The sequence below is a fragment of the Oncorhynchus masou genome, chromosome 23 (genome assembly GCF_036934945.1).
Source record: "Oncorhynchus masou masou isolate Uvic2021 chromosome 23, UVic_Omas_1.1, whole genome shotgun sequence".
Lineage (NCBI taxonomy): Eukaryota > Metazoa > Chordata > Actinopteri > Salmoniformes > Salmonidae > Oncorhynchus > Oncorhynchus masou.
Window position 1 is genome coordinate 60,086,141 of NC_088234.1, and position 15,106 is coordinate 60,101,246.

A 15,106-nucleotide genomic window follows, 5' to 3' on the forward strand; every position below is an offset into this window, starting at 1 on the left:
CTCCCTCTCTCTCTCTCTCTGTCTTTCCATCACTCTCTCTCTCTCCCTCCCTCTGTTTTTCCATCTCTCTCTCTCTATCTCTCCCTCTGGTTTTCCATCTCTCTCTCTTTATCTCTCCCTCTGTCTTTCCATCTCTCTCAATTCAATTCAATTCAATTCAAGGGGCTTTATTGGCATTGGAAACATGTGTTTCAAGTGAGGTAGATAATATACAAAAGTGAAATAAACAATTAAAATTAACACTAAGCTAATCAATAAAATAATTTAAAAAGGACCCTTCAAATCCTTTAAAAAGGGCCTTCAAATCATTTAAAAAGGCCCTTCAAATCTTTTAAAAAGGACCCTTCAAATCCTTTAAAAAGGGCCTTCAAATCATTTAAAAAGGCCCTTCAAATCTTTTAAAAAGGCCCTTCAAATCCTTTAAAAAGTGCCTTCAAATTCAGGGGAATGCATTTGGGTGTAACTGAAACAAATATGACAATTAATAACAAGACTAAAAGAGCAAAAAGCCATGTTGGGTGAGTGTACAGTACATCCGTCATTAAGCTATACAGTCAGTCCAGACCTTGTAGTATCCATGTTGGGTGAGTGTACAGTACATCCATCATTAAGCTATACAGTCAGTCCAGACCTTGTAGTATCTATGTTGGGTGAGTGTACAGTACATCCATCAATAAGCTATACAGTCAGTCCAGACCTTGTAGTATCCATGTTGGGTGAGTGTACAGTACATCCATCAATAAGCTATACAGTCAGTCCAGACCTTGTAGTATCCATGTTGGGTGAGTGTACAGTACATCCATCAATAAGCTATACAGTCAGTCCAGACCTTGTAGTATCCATGTTGGGTGAGTGTACAGTACATCCATCATTAAGCTATACAGTCAGTCCAGACCTTGTAGTATCCATGTTGGGTGAGTGTACAGTACATCCGTCATTAAGCTATACAGTCAGTCCAGACCTTGTAGTATCCATGTTGGGTGAGTGTACAGTACATCCATCATTAAGCTATACAGTCAGTCCAGACCTCGTAGTATCTATGTTGGGTGAGTGTACAGTACATCCATCATTAAGCTATACAGTCAGTCCAGACCTCGTAGTATCTATGTTGGGTGAGTGTACAGTACATCCATCATTAAGCTATACAGTCAGTCCAGACCTTGTAGTATCCATGTTGGGTGAGTGTACAGTACATCCGTCATTAAGCTATACAGTCAGTCCAGACCTTGTAGTATCCATGTTGGGTGAGTGTACAGTACATCCATCAATAAGCTATACAGTCAGTCCAGACCTCGTAGTATCTATGTTGGGTGAGTGTAGAGTACATCCATCAATAAGCTATACAGTCAGTCCAGACCTTGTAGTATCCATGTTGGGTGAGTGTACAGTACATCCATCATTAAGCTATACAGTCAGCCCAGACCTCGTAGTATCCATGTTGGGTGAGTGTACAGTACATCCATCATTAAGCTATACAGTCAGTCCAGACCTTGTAGTATCGCTCCAGAGTTACACAAGAGAGGGAAGATCATTATGACTTGATTTCAGATCTTGTCAAGTGTGGTTAAATAATGAGATGTTAGGCCTGTTTGCTGAGGCATTTTCCCCTGTGTTATTATCATGTGGGGGTGTTGTGTGTGTTTTTTGTGGAGGGATATCAAGCTGGGTTTGGCCCATTAGGTTTGTCAGAGGTGTAGTTGGTGGAGGGATTCTTACTGGAGTCCAGGTCATTATCTACAACATTACTGTACCAACCAGAGTGCCTGTGCAGCTGGGTGAGCACAGTAACACAATAATGTTATGCTGCTGCGATCGGCTGTTCACAGTGTATAGCTAAAACATAAAAAGGTCTTCTATTGTCGTTCACACTGGACAGGTGCAGTAAAATGTGTTGTTTTACAGGGTCAGTCACAGTAATACACCACCCCTGGAGCATATTAGGGTTAAGTGCCTTGCTCAAGGGCACATCGAGCGATTTTTAATCTTGTCGACCTGGGTAGTCAAACAGCAACCTTTCTGTTACTGGCCAAACGTGCTAACTGCTAGGCTACCTGCCGCCCTCTAAGAGTGGAGGGAGGGGAGAGGTCGGACACAAAACCGCCACCTCAAGCTTACAGAATCAAGATCAAACAGCATTTTCTGTGGACGTTCTTCAGAGCCAACAAGCCATTGTTGTATTCATGTACAGTGTTCTACAACATTCTACATGAGGCTGGAAGGATGTTCTCTCACTATATTATAAAACGTGTCAAGTTGTGAGAGGAAGATGTCATGTCATACCATGACCTAGTTTTCACCCCTCTGAACACATAAACCCATGATGATATCACTGTCAGCTGACATGACTATGTAGTGAGAAGCTATAGGACTACTGTGACTTGTGAGTCCTATTAAACCGTGTGAATTCAAATCCAAAAGGATGATGATAAAACCAGAGAATGTCTTGGAGACTGGGTATGACTACTGGAACATCTCCTGCATTTATCTAATACGAACCACACAGGGTTCTATTGGCTCTACGGTCTCTCTCTCTTACTCCCTCTTTCCATCTCTCTCGCTTTCTCTTTTTCCATCTCTCTCTCTCTCTCTCTCTCTCTCCATCTCTCGCTCTCTCTCTCTCTCTCTCTCTTTCCATCTCTCTCACTCTTTCCATCTCTGTCTCTCTCTATTTCAATCTCACTCTATGGGGCGTGTGGTGGTAATGTAGAGCCACCACTGTCACACAGCCCGGTGCAGTGATCTGATTTGGTGTGAGGGGAACAGTTCACAGTTCACAGCAGAGCAGTGCATTGTGGATTTAGCGTCAGATCCAACACCATTCGTTCCCCTCCGTCACCCCACCATTCAAACCCAGTCACACTGGCGCAACAAGAGGAGGGTGGAGGTAAAGGGGCCAAATCAGGATCACAGACTGTGGAGGAGGATATTGGAGCTGCTTTTTCCATTACTCAGGGTGCTTTAGTATGGCTCGGTAACTCAGCATGTTTGTACTGTATTGGCTTGCCTTGACTATGTACCACATGAACACTTATATTCTAAATTTTACAGCGACAACCTGGATAAATAAATATGCTTTCAATATGTCTTATGCAGCTCATCATAGCCTACTACTGACTGACAGGGCTGAAAATGCTACAAAACTCCGGGTCCAAATCATGCCAGCTGATCAGCATGTAAGCCTCACCTACCATGAGAGGCTGCGGTTAACTGTGTCTAACGAGTGACTTGATGAACTCAATTAAAGGAGAGGTGAGTCTCAGGTGTAATTACTACTGCCTCAGTAACCTTGTTATCCATCCCCTTCCTCAGAGTGGTGGCTACCGCACCGTAACCCTGCAGAATACATCTGACTGACCCTGGCAGGATGTTCTGGGGAGGGATGGAGGAACGCTGTGTATTCTATATCAGTGTCGCTCTCAATCATCCATAGGACATCCTGGGAGAGAGGTTTGGTTATGCCTCCTGTGTCTTTCTCTCTCTGCCTGTTTTTCATTGGTCCTCCTCCTATCTTCTTTCTCTCTCTGCCTGTTTTTCATTGGTCCTCCTCCTATCTTCTTTCTCTCTCTGCCTCTGTTGTGTAAAACTGTGTGTTCATTGTGTTTCTCTGTTGTGTAAAACTGTGTGTTCATTGTGTTTCTCTGTTGTGTAAAACTGTGTGTTCATTGTGTTTCTCTGTTGTGTAAAACTGTGTGTTCATTGTGTTTCGGTCGATACTTCTTCAACTTCTCTAGACATGTGGAGTTCAAACGTGCAGATTTGCATGTTTGAACTCCTCATTTGGTTCTGTATAGACTGAGCTATGTAATTCGGTAAGCTTTTTAAAATAGATATTCTCCATAAGAGTCCGGCCCCAGCTCTGTGCCTGCTGTAATTAGTCTACTGCTCTACCCACATATTTACAAATCTCACATACATTTAAATGCATATTTACATTACACATGTCATCAACATTGTCTTGTGTAATTAATGAACCCACATAGTTGAAGTCTCACTAGCTCAGTACAGGCGATTCATACCAGAGTGTCATTGTGGCTCTTATAGATGCCAGATGTTCGCTTGTCTTTTTCTAGAGACCTGTTACTAGGAGAAGATAATTACAGCATTCATTAGCCACAAGCCATCCAGACACTCGTTTAACACCACTACTTTAACACACACAAACTTCTACTCTGAAGGGAGACCCCAGTCACATGCAGCTCTGAGACCCCAGTCACATGCAGCTCTGAGACCCCAGTCACATGCAGCTCTGAGACCCCAGTCACATGCAGCTCTGAGACCCCAGTCACATGCAGCTCTGAGACCCCAGTCACATGCAGCTCTGAGACCCCAGTCACATGCAGCTCTGAGACCCCAGTCACATGCAGCTCTGAGACCCCAGTCACATGCAGCTCTGAGACCCCAGTCACATGCAGCTCTGAGACCCCAGGTCAGGCTGTTGTCAGCACGGATCACTCACTCAGACAGAGAGACAGAGAGAAAGGAATACTGGGAGATGGTGGGGCCTGGGGTCTAGGGCCCTAGTGGAGGGCCCCACTGTCTGTCTGTCTGACTGCCTGACTGCTTGAATGTCTGCCTGAGTGCCTGACTACCTGACTGCTTGTCTGTCTGTGTCTTAATGCCTTTCTATTGTGCGGTATGTATACAAGGTAAATCATATCAGACATGTTTGTGTTTGAGTAAACGTAAGTTACATTTCAGGAAAAACATTGTTTCACCCAACTCCAGTTCACTTTCTTTGGCAGAGTTTTGATTGCAAATATTTGAAGTAGTACTGTACTTAGTTCACATGAAGCGCAGCCAAATTCCTGGCTATAGGCCTCCCGGGTGGCGCAGTGGTCGAGGGCACTGCATCTCAGCACTATTCTTGCCACCAGAGACTCTGGGTTTGAGCTCTGGCCGCGCCTGGTAAGTCCGTGGGGCGATGCACAATTGGCCCAGTGTCGTGAGGGTTTGGCCGGTAGGGATGTCCTTGTCTCATCGCGCACTAGTGACTCCTGTGGTGGGCCGGGCGCAGCGCACGCTAACCAGGTCGCCAGGTGCATGGTGTTTCCTCCGACACATTGGTGCGGCTGGCTTCCGGGTTGGATGCACACTGTGTTAAGAAGCAGTGCGGCTTGGTTGGGTCGTGTTTCGGAGGACGCATGCCTCTCGACCTTCGTCTCTCCCGAGCCCTTACGGGAGTTGTAGTGATGAGACAAGATAGTAATTACTAACAATTAGATACCACGAAATTGGGGAGAAAAGGGGTTAAAAAAAAAAAAATTAAATAAAAAAAATCCTGGCTATAAAATGAAACCTTATCTCCATACTGCACGAAGATTGAGAGCTAATTGTGAACAAACATATTGCCAGCCTTAAATCTTGTTTTGGTTTTGTTTTCCTCTCAGGCAATCAGAGTTTCACATTAATTAGCAGCTGTGTTTGTCAGGGGGAAGTGGAGCTACTTCAGGGACTGCAGCTGTTTACCTCTCCACTCATCTTAAAACACTGTGTCTCCTCAGTCTCCCTTCACATGAGTGGAGGCTAATGATGCTAACGGAGCTAGCTGTACTAACGGTGTTGGTGGGGCTCAGTTTAAAGAGGAGGCAGAGCAGTAATTACTGTTTGCTTGTTGGGCTCAGTCAGTCATCACCCATTATTTCTGATCGCTCCCTCCAGAGGCCTGCTGGGGATTCATGGACTGTGTCAGTACACACACACACACACACACACACACACACACACACACACACACACACACACACACACACACACACACACACACACACACACACACACACACACACACACACACACACACACACACACACACACACACACACACACACACACACACACACACACACACACACACACACACACACACACACACACACACACACACACACACTCACACTCACATGCACTCATAGAAGACACAGACATATCTGGAAATTTGCATGTACATCCTGGCCCAGCTACTGCTGCTGGCCCCAATCCTGACTTTGATATCCTGGCTCTGATATCCGCTTCACTGATTTCTACTCTCGTAAAAGCCTGGGTTTTCTGCTCGTTAACACTAGAAGCTTATTACCTAAAATTGATCATTTGAAAGTGTGGGTTCACAGCTCCAATCCAGATGTGTTGGTCATCACTGAGACGTGGTTAAGGAAGAGTGTTTTGAATACTGATGTTAACCTTTCTGGTTATAACCTTTTTCGGCAAGACAGACCTTCCAAAGGTGGAGGAGTGGTCATCTTTACCAAGGATCACCTTCAGTGCTCGGTTTTATCTCAATCTCTTCATTCAAAGACTCAATCATGGACACTCTTACTGACAGTTGTGTCTGCTTTGTGTGATGTATTGTTGTCTTTACCTTCTTGCCCTTTGTGCTATTGTCTGTGCCCAATAATGTTTGTACCATGTTTTGTGCTGCTACCATGTTGTGTTGCTACCATGTTGCTGTCATGTTGTGTTTATACCATGCTGTGTTGTCATGTGTTGCTGCCTTGCTATGTTGTCGTCTTGGGTCTCTCTTTATGTAGTGTTGTGGTGTCTCTCTGTTTACATTTTGAACCTCAGCCCCCGTCCCCACAGGAGGCCTTTTGGGAGGCCGTCATTGTAAATAAAGATTTGTTCTTAGCTGACTTGTCTAGTTAAATAAAGGTTCAATAATAAAACATTATGATAATAACTAAACACACACACACACACACACACACACACACACACACACACACACACACACACACACACACACACACACACACACACACACACACACACACACACACACACACACACACACACTTCCAATACAGCTAGGATGAGAACAGATTGTTTTTGCAGTTTTTCTCATTCCAGGGGAGCATAACTCAAACATGCTGACTGTTATATTAGGAATTGATCCAGCAGCACTGAGCTGGTTCAGCGGTAGTTACAGACTCCGCGCTTGTAAAAGATAACGTTCTAATATAATAACTAGTCCACAGAATATGTGGCCATTACTGTGGTCTGTTACAGCCCTCCCGCCTCCCCTCCTGCATTCGGCCCTCCATCCCTCATACTGCTGCCTAGTTAACAGACTATAACAGGACATGGCTGGGAAACCAGGGTCAATAATCACCACATAGCAGAGGAGGCTGGGAAGTGGGAAGAGACATTAGGTAGCCTGGTGGGTTTAATCAGATGGACAAAGAGGGACATTAGAGGGTAACCTGGTGGGTTTAATCAGATGGACAAAGAGGGACATTAGAGAGTAACCTGGTGGGTTTAATCAGATGGACAGAAGAGACATTAGGTAGCCTGGTGGGTTTAATCAGATGGACAAAGAGGGACATTAGAGAGTAACCTGGTGGGTTTAATCAGAAGGACAGAAGGGACATTAGAGGGTAACCTGGTGGGTTTAATCAGATGGACAAAGAGGGACATTAGAGAGTAACCTGGTGGGTTTAATCAGATGGACAGAAGAGACATTAGGTAGCCTGGTGGGTTTAATCAGATGGACAAAGAGGGACATTAGAGAGTAACCTGGTGGGTTTAATCAGATGGACAGAAGAGACATTAGGTAGCCTGGTGGGTTTAATCAGATGGACAAAGAGGGACATTAGAGAGTAACCTGGTGGGTTTAATCAGATGGACAGAAGAGACATTAGGTAGCCTGGTGGGTTTAATCAGATGGACAAAGAGGGACATTAGAGAGTAACCTGGTGGGTTTAATCAGATGGACAGAAGAGACATTAGGTAGCCTGGTGGGTTTAATCAGATGGACAAAGAGGGACATTAGAGAGTAACCTGGTGGGTTTAATCAGATGGACAGAAGAGACATTAGGTAGCCTGGTGGGTTTAATCAGATGGACAAAGAGGGACATTAGAGAGTAACCTGGTGGGTTTAATCAGATGGACAGAAGAGACATTAGGTAGCCTGGTGGGTTTAATCAGATGGACAAAGAGGGACATTAGAGGGTAACCTGGTGGGTTTAATCAGATGGACAGAAGAGACATTAGGTAGCCTGGTGGGTTTAATCAGATGGACAAAGAGGGACATTAGAGAGTAACCTGGTGGGTTTAATCAGAAGGACAGAAGGGACATTAGAGGGTAACCTGGTGGGTTTAATCAGATGGACAGAAGGGACATTAGAGGGTAACCTGGTGGGTTTAATCAGATGGACAGAAGGGACATTAGAGGGTAACCTGGTGAGTTTAATCAGATGGACAGAAGGGAAATTAGAGGGTAACCTGGTGGGTTTAATCAGATGGACAGAAGGGACATTAGAGGGTAACCTGGTGGGTTTAATCAGATGGACAGAAGGGACATTAGAGGGTAACCTGCTGGGTTTAATCAGATGGACAGAAGGGACATTAGAGGGTAACCTGGTGGGTTTAATCAGATGGACAGAAGGGACATTAGAGGGTAACCTGGTGGGTTTAATCAGATGGACAGAAGGGACATTAGAGGGTAACCTGGTGGTAATACCCTGTTATGGCTGCGATACCTGTACAGGCATCAAAATCAGCAAAATTCCAGAGCGCCAACTAATAGTACTCCATACAACTCAAACTTTCATTAAAACACACATGCAGGGTACTCAATTAAAGCTACACTCGTTGTGAATCTAGCCAACATGTCAGATTTGTAAAATGCTTTTCGGCGAAAGCATGAGAAGCTATTATCTGATAGCATGCAGCCCCCAGAAACACACGAAGGGGACATAAACAAAAAAATGATCGTAGCCGGCGCTACCCAAAACGCAGAAATAAAATATAAAACATTCATTACCTTTGACGAGCTTCTTTGTTGGCACTCCTATATGTCCCATAAACATCACAATTGGGTCTTTTTTTCGATTAAATCGGTCCATGTATGCCCAAAATGTCCATGTATAAAGACTGTGTGATCCAGGAAAAACTCAGTTTCAAAACGCAACGTCACTTTTTTAAATTACAAAAGTTGCCTATAAACTTTGACAAAACACTTCAAACTACTTTTGTAATCCAACTTTAGGTATTAGTAAACGTTAATAAATGATCAAATTGATCACGGGGCGATCTGTATTCAATAGCAGCAAGTTTTGAAATCGTCGTCCATTTTCTCCCTTTCATAACTTCCTCTGGGAGACTCGACGACAGGATGTGGCTATTACTCATTTGACCAAGGATTAACTTCAATACAATTCACAACACTGGCAACATTGTGTGGAAGCTGTAGGAACTGTAAACCGGTCGCTATCTATTTTACCTTGCCATAGACAATACAGAGACTGGGGGATTGATATTTTTTTCGTGGATTTTGTGAACAGGTTTCCTTGGGATTTTGACTCCGACACATGTTCTGTTATAGTCACAGACATCATTTAACCAGTTTTAGAAACTTCAGAGTGTTTTCTATCCACACATACTAATCATATGCATATACTATATTCCTGGCATGACTTGCAGGACGTTGACATTTTGCGCGATTTTTAACAAAAAGCTGCGAAAATTCGCAGCATCCTTAAAGGGTTTCAGATGGACAAAGAGGGACATTAGAGGGTAACCTTGTGGGTTTAATCAGAAGGACAGAAGGGACATTAGAGGGTAACTTGGTGGGTTTAATCAGATGGACAGAAGGGACATTAGAGGGTAACTTGGTGGGTTTAATCAGATGGACAGAAGGGACATTAGAAGGTAACCTGGTGGGTTTAATCAGATGGACAGAAGGGACATTAGAGGGTAACCTGGTGGGTTTAATCAGATGGACAAAGAGGGACATTAGAGGGTAACCTGGTGGGTTTAATCAGATGGACAAAGAGGGACATTAGAGGGTAACTTGGTGGGTTTAATCAGAAGGACAGAAGGGACATTAGAGGGACCAATAGACTTGATCATAAAACTCCCAGCAGTCACCAGCTTCTACGACGACGACACTAAAACACACAGGAAATACTTTAGCATCACTGTTTATGGCAGCGCTTTTGTGCTAACAGGTTGAATCATATTCCTCCTGTTGTAAAATAAAGTATTTTAAAGCTTCACTCCAGAGAAAGCGGAGATTAAATTGCTTCCATGGACTCGTATTTTCTCAGGGATCTGGCATCGTTAGACTGAACAAGACTTTGATCTTCTTTTATGACTTGTCAGGTTGTCGTGAATCTCGAGGATTGGGGGGGGGGGGTTGATCTTCATCCTGTATTTATACTTTATTAAACCTCACTCTTTGATCAGTGTATCGTAAATCTCTATCGGGTTGTGGCGTTATTAATAGATAAATCGCGAGTGACATTACTAGGAACATTTCACATCCATAAATGACAGAGATACAGTTAGGGGTGGACCAGTTATTAATGTTTCAGAGTTGAGATTGAAACTAAGAGGGTTTTTGTGAGGTACTAAGGACAAACTGAGTGGAGCACACACACACACACACACACACACACACACACACACACACACACACACACACACACACACACACACACACACACACACACACACACACACACACACACACACTTTTGGCCAGGAGTGGTGGGTGATACAACAATCTAATATCTCCACTGTTTCTTCTGTCTTTCCTTGTGATGAATACGGGATAGAGAGACTTGGTGGGAAGGATATCCTAGAAATATCCTATCATCAGAATGCAACATTTTAGACAAGCATATGTCCACTAATGCACTAGGACTCTTCAGGACAGAGTTGGACAAGCATTGTCTTTGTAGGCGTGAATTGTTAAGGCCATTGGACACAGGAAGTTGAGCAAAGTGAGAATCGCAGTTATCCAGGAGGGAGAGAGCGAGGGAGGAAAGGTGCGTGTACACTGAGTCAAATAGAGACTTTGGAGGTGGAGGAGAACAGATTAGAACAGAAAAGTGAGGGAGAAAGTAACAAAGTAAAGGAGGAGGGGATAAAAGACAAGAGGAGAGGAGCCAAGTGAGCTCCAACCCCAGTGTGTTTAGTTGGTCAGCTCTCTCACACCTGTCCGGCCTCTCCTTCTCCATTGTGGCGTCTGCAGCTCTAGGGTGAAGTAGCTGTGTTTATCATACACCTCACGGTCAAGTATTTTAATGGCTATGGTCTTCCTGCAGGGACACAAAACAACAACGTAGGGGAGTTGGAACCATGTATGTTAAACACACACACATAAGCACAGGCACAAGGACACACACACACAATCACACAATCACACACACTTGACCAGTCGTGGGAATGAGAGGTGGTGGTGACACGAGGTGAGCTGCTGCACGTTCACGTCTGCTGAGGGCACACTGAGTGGGAGAGGAGCCCGCTGCTTGGTGTGTGTAACTGCTAGTCCTACTCTGTCCTGTGGTGACATGAACTCTACACAGCAGCCTCCTCCTGGTGCCCCCTGCTGGTGTGAACATGCAGTGTAGCGCAGTGCAGCGGACGCCGGGCCCAGGGTCAGAGGTCAGGGTAGAGGGGTCTGACCTGTACCCCCCAGGACTATCTCCCCCACCTTTACTGTCATTGGTCTCCATCAGGCGAGGCTCTCCCATCTCCAAGTAGAAGGTCTTGTTTTTCTCATACTCCTCGTCGTCAACGATTCTGACCTTGATCATTTTGCTGAAGGAGGAGAAGAAGAGAAGAAAAGGAAGAGACAGTGAGGAAACAACAGGTCGGAGTATAAAAGAAGGAAACGGAGAGAGAACAGAACAGAGGCAGGCAGCAGGCAGACAAACCACGCTGACATCTGAAAGACAACAGGTGGAGAGGAAGATGAGTAGAAAACTGAGATGATTTTGTATGTTTTGATCAATGAACGGAAAAATGTCACTCGAAGGAATAACATCACAATAATGTATAGTGCCTAATCTCTCATCACACTTTATGATGATATTGAATATTTAAATTCCTGCTACACACACACATCTGTTGAAGTGGGGCATCAGGTACTGACTATTTCTAAGTAGATCTGAGTGTTTAGGTGAGGTGTCCTAGCTGTGGTCCAGCCCTGAGAGGGGTCTGACAGACAAACAGACTGATCCTAGAAGTGCTGAGCTGGACTCTGACTGACCCAATGCAGCATCCATAGCTATTCTAACACATCACCACCACACCACTCACTGATCTAAAAGCAAATACCATACATTTACCTGCAAAAACAGAGACCCAAACACTACAGTTACACCAACTGTTGGCTTGGTGCAAACGCCCCCCAAGTCACCCAGTCTTTTAAAGAGACTTTTTGCAGTGTATGTTTTGTTAACATCCAAAAACATTTACATTACATTTAAGTCACTTAGCAGACGCTCTTATCCAGAGCGACTTACAAATTGAAACCATGCTGAAAGATTTAGTCACATGACTCCCACTCACTGTAGTGTTGTCTGTATAGGCTTGGTGTGTACTGACTCGGTGTTGTTTACTGAGAAAACAGCCCTGTAGTGTTGTCTGTATAGGCTGGGTGTGTACTGACTTGGTGTTGTTTACTGAGAAAACAGCCCTGACCACCATAGCACTACATTCACCCGCTTTAAATGCAGCATACCTTAACATGTAAAGTACTGTTTATTATTCAATGGGTGTGTGGGAGTGTGTGATTCTGGGTGTTGCATATTAACGTTGAGGCTGAAATGCTGAAGGACAACCATTTAAATTTGTGTCTGTATTTCTTACTACCCATCTGACCCCCTCCTCCCTCCCTCCCTTCTGGCCCCCTCCTCCTTCCCCTCAGACCCTCTGCTCCCTCCCTCTGACCATCTCCTCCCTCCCTTCTGACCCCCTCCTCCTTCCCATCTGACCATCTCCTCTCTTCCCTCTGACCCCCTCATCCCTCCCTTCTGACCCCCTGCTCCCTCCCTCTGACCTCCTCCTACCTCCCTCTGACCTCCTCCTACCTCCTCTCCAGCTACAATGGCATAAAATCCCTCACTCCGTTTCCTTCTGCAAGGCCCTGAATTCTCCTGTTCCTCTAATAAACCTCTCCTTGCTGGACATTTTCCTCAACATCCAGACATCCAGATACTCCCTTCTGCTCTATAACCAATCAAACTAATCCAAAACATATCCTTAACACCTCCCAATAACCTCCCTCGCCCCATAACGATCTCAGCTCCATCCCATGGCATCTGTAACAACACTAAGTGACCCCCCCTCTCCCCTCAAACATCGAAGTACTTCCTCTCCTTAACAATACCCACAGAAGACACCACTGCCAACTCTTGTAAAGGGAGACAACGGATTACATTTCACAATGAATCCAATGTGACAGAATCAAACTGTTGACCTCTTTCTTGATTAATCAAAGGCTTGAGTAAGTCCCAGTGTTGGTTTTGGCAGCGGTCTTCGACAGAGTCAATAGGCTGTTATCAGGAAGGGCAGTAGCTATTGGTTACAGATTTGGAACCAGGGCCCAATCTCTTGCTATTGGTCCAGGAGTGACCAGTGGTGATATACTGTAGAACTAATTACATGTACCCTGAGGCAGACAGGAACTATGTATACGATAAGCTGGTCCACAGAATCCACACAGTGAAATAATAATTCATGTTGACCCTGTGCCTTATAAACATCATAAAATCTGTGAAATCACGCTGGCTGTGTGTATGTGCCCTCTGTTCATGTTGGGAAGGCTTTGAGAATCAGAGGCAAATCAAATCACAGATGTCCTTACAGTTTGATTGGTCCCTCACTGGGACTACAGTACAGTCAGCCTGGAATCACAAAGCGCCTGGCAGGGGAGATCTTCAGAAAATGGCTCTTCCCTCACCCTCACAGTTTCACAGGCATTACAATCATTTCCCACGTCTCCACTCAGAGAAGAGTGATCATTGCTGTACATATCAGTAGTCAGGGTATAGAACCAGCTGTACGAAATGCCCCATGAGAGAGGCAGCATAGCATGTAGTGAGAGAGAGGCTGTGATTTAGTCTTTAAATTACAATGTCTTCACAGCTGTTAGTTTATGTGACCAATATAAACATTGTGGTCTCTCTCTCTCTCTCTCTCTCTCTCTCTCTCTCTCTCTCTCTCTCTCTCCCTGCCTCTCTCTCTCTGCCTCTCTCTCTCTCTGCCTCTCTCTCTCCCTCTCTCTCTCTCTGCCTCTCTGTCTCTGTCTCTCTGTCTCTCTCTCCCTCTCTCTCTGCCTCCCTCTCTCTCTGCCTCTCTCTCTCTCTGCCCCTCTCTCTCTCCCTCTCTCTCTCTCTCTCTCTCTCCCTCCCTCTCTCTCTCTGTCTCTCTCTCTCTGCCTCTCTCTCTCTGCCCCCCCCTCTCTCTCTCTGCCTCTCTCTCTCTCTGCCCCTCTCTCTCTCTCTCTCTCTCTCTGCCATACCAACTACTGCCCTCTTTTCCACTTTTATTCACAGACACTGTATTTTCAGTGATCTAGTATGTTATTTGTCTGGCAGGTCAACATTTATTGAATAGTGAAAATCCATCTGTTGTAGGGGTTGATTCTACGACCAATCTGTCACTGGTGTCACTTGAGAGGAGAGGTGGAAAGTACATCGAGTCACAGCCTTAAAACTGTCATGATTCTCTCCTACGCAGCACACACCACCCAGCCACAGAGAAACCCAATCTGTGGATTAATAAGTAAGTGAAAAGCTTTTAACTCATTCCTTTCAATGACAAATGCAGTCTACAGTACATCCCTGGGTTGTCACAGCAATGCGGTGTTTCGCCACCAAAACAGCTCTAGTGTAGATTGTTTCCAGATCTTGGCAAAATGGTTCTAGAGTGCCACAGTATAGTACACAAATAGGTTAGGAGAGAATGGGATAGATCTGTGTGTGTGCAGCGCAAAGCTAACCCCTAGTCCCTCATGGCTGAGTGTGTGTAAGTTTGAGTGTGTGTGTCCCCACAAGACTGGTAAACAAACAAAAATTGGACCAAATTTTGGTCCCCACAAGGTCAAATTCTATTTCTAGGAGGTTTAGGGTTAAGGTTAGAATTAGGGTTAGAATTAGATTTAGGGTTAGGGTTAGGAGCTAGGGTTAGTTTTAGAGTTAGGGTTAGGAGCTAGGGTTAGTTTTATGTATATAGACTATTTTTTCTCTACTGTGTTATTGACTTGTTTTATTGTTTATTCCATGTGTAACACTGTGTCGTTGTCTGTTCACACTGCTTTGCTTTATCTTGGCCAGGTCACAGTTGTAAATGAGAACTTGTTCTCAACTGGCCTACCTGG

The 15,106-nt window shown here is 44.8% G+C and overlaps 1 protein-coding gene across 1 annotated transcript in view; it reads right to left on the minus strand.

The window, feature by feature from the left end:
* The window catches only part of LOC135511141 (sodium/calcium exchanger 1-like), a 279,482-nt gene that overhangs the window by 97,018 nt on the left and 167,358 nt on the right, over positions 1–15,106 (minus strand). The window contains exon 3 of the mRNA XM_064932715.1: positions 10,936–11,039. Coding sequence (XP_064788787.1) covers positions 10,936–11,039 — 104 coding nt within the window. The remainder of the gene's footprint in view (positions 1–10,935; positions 11,040–15,106) is intronic.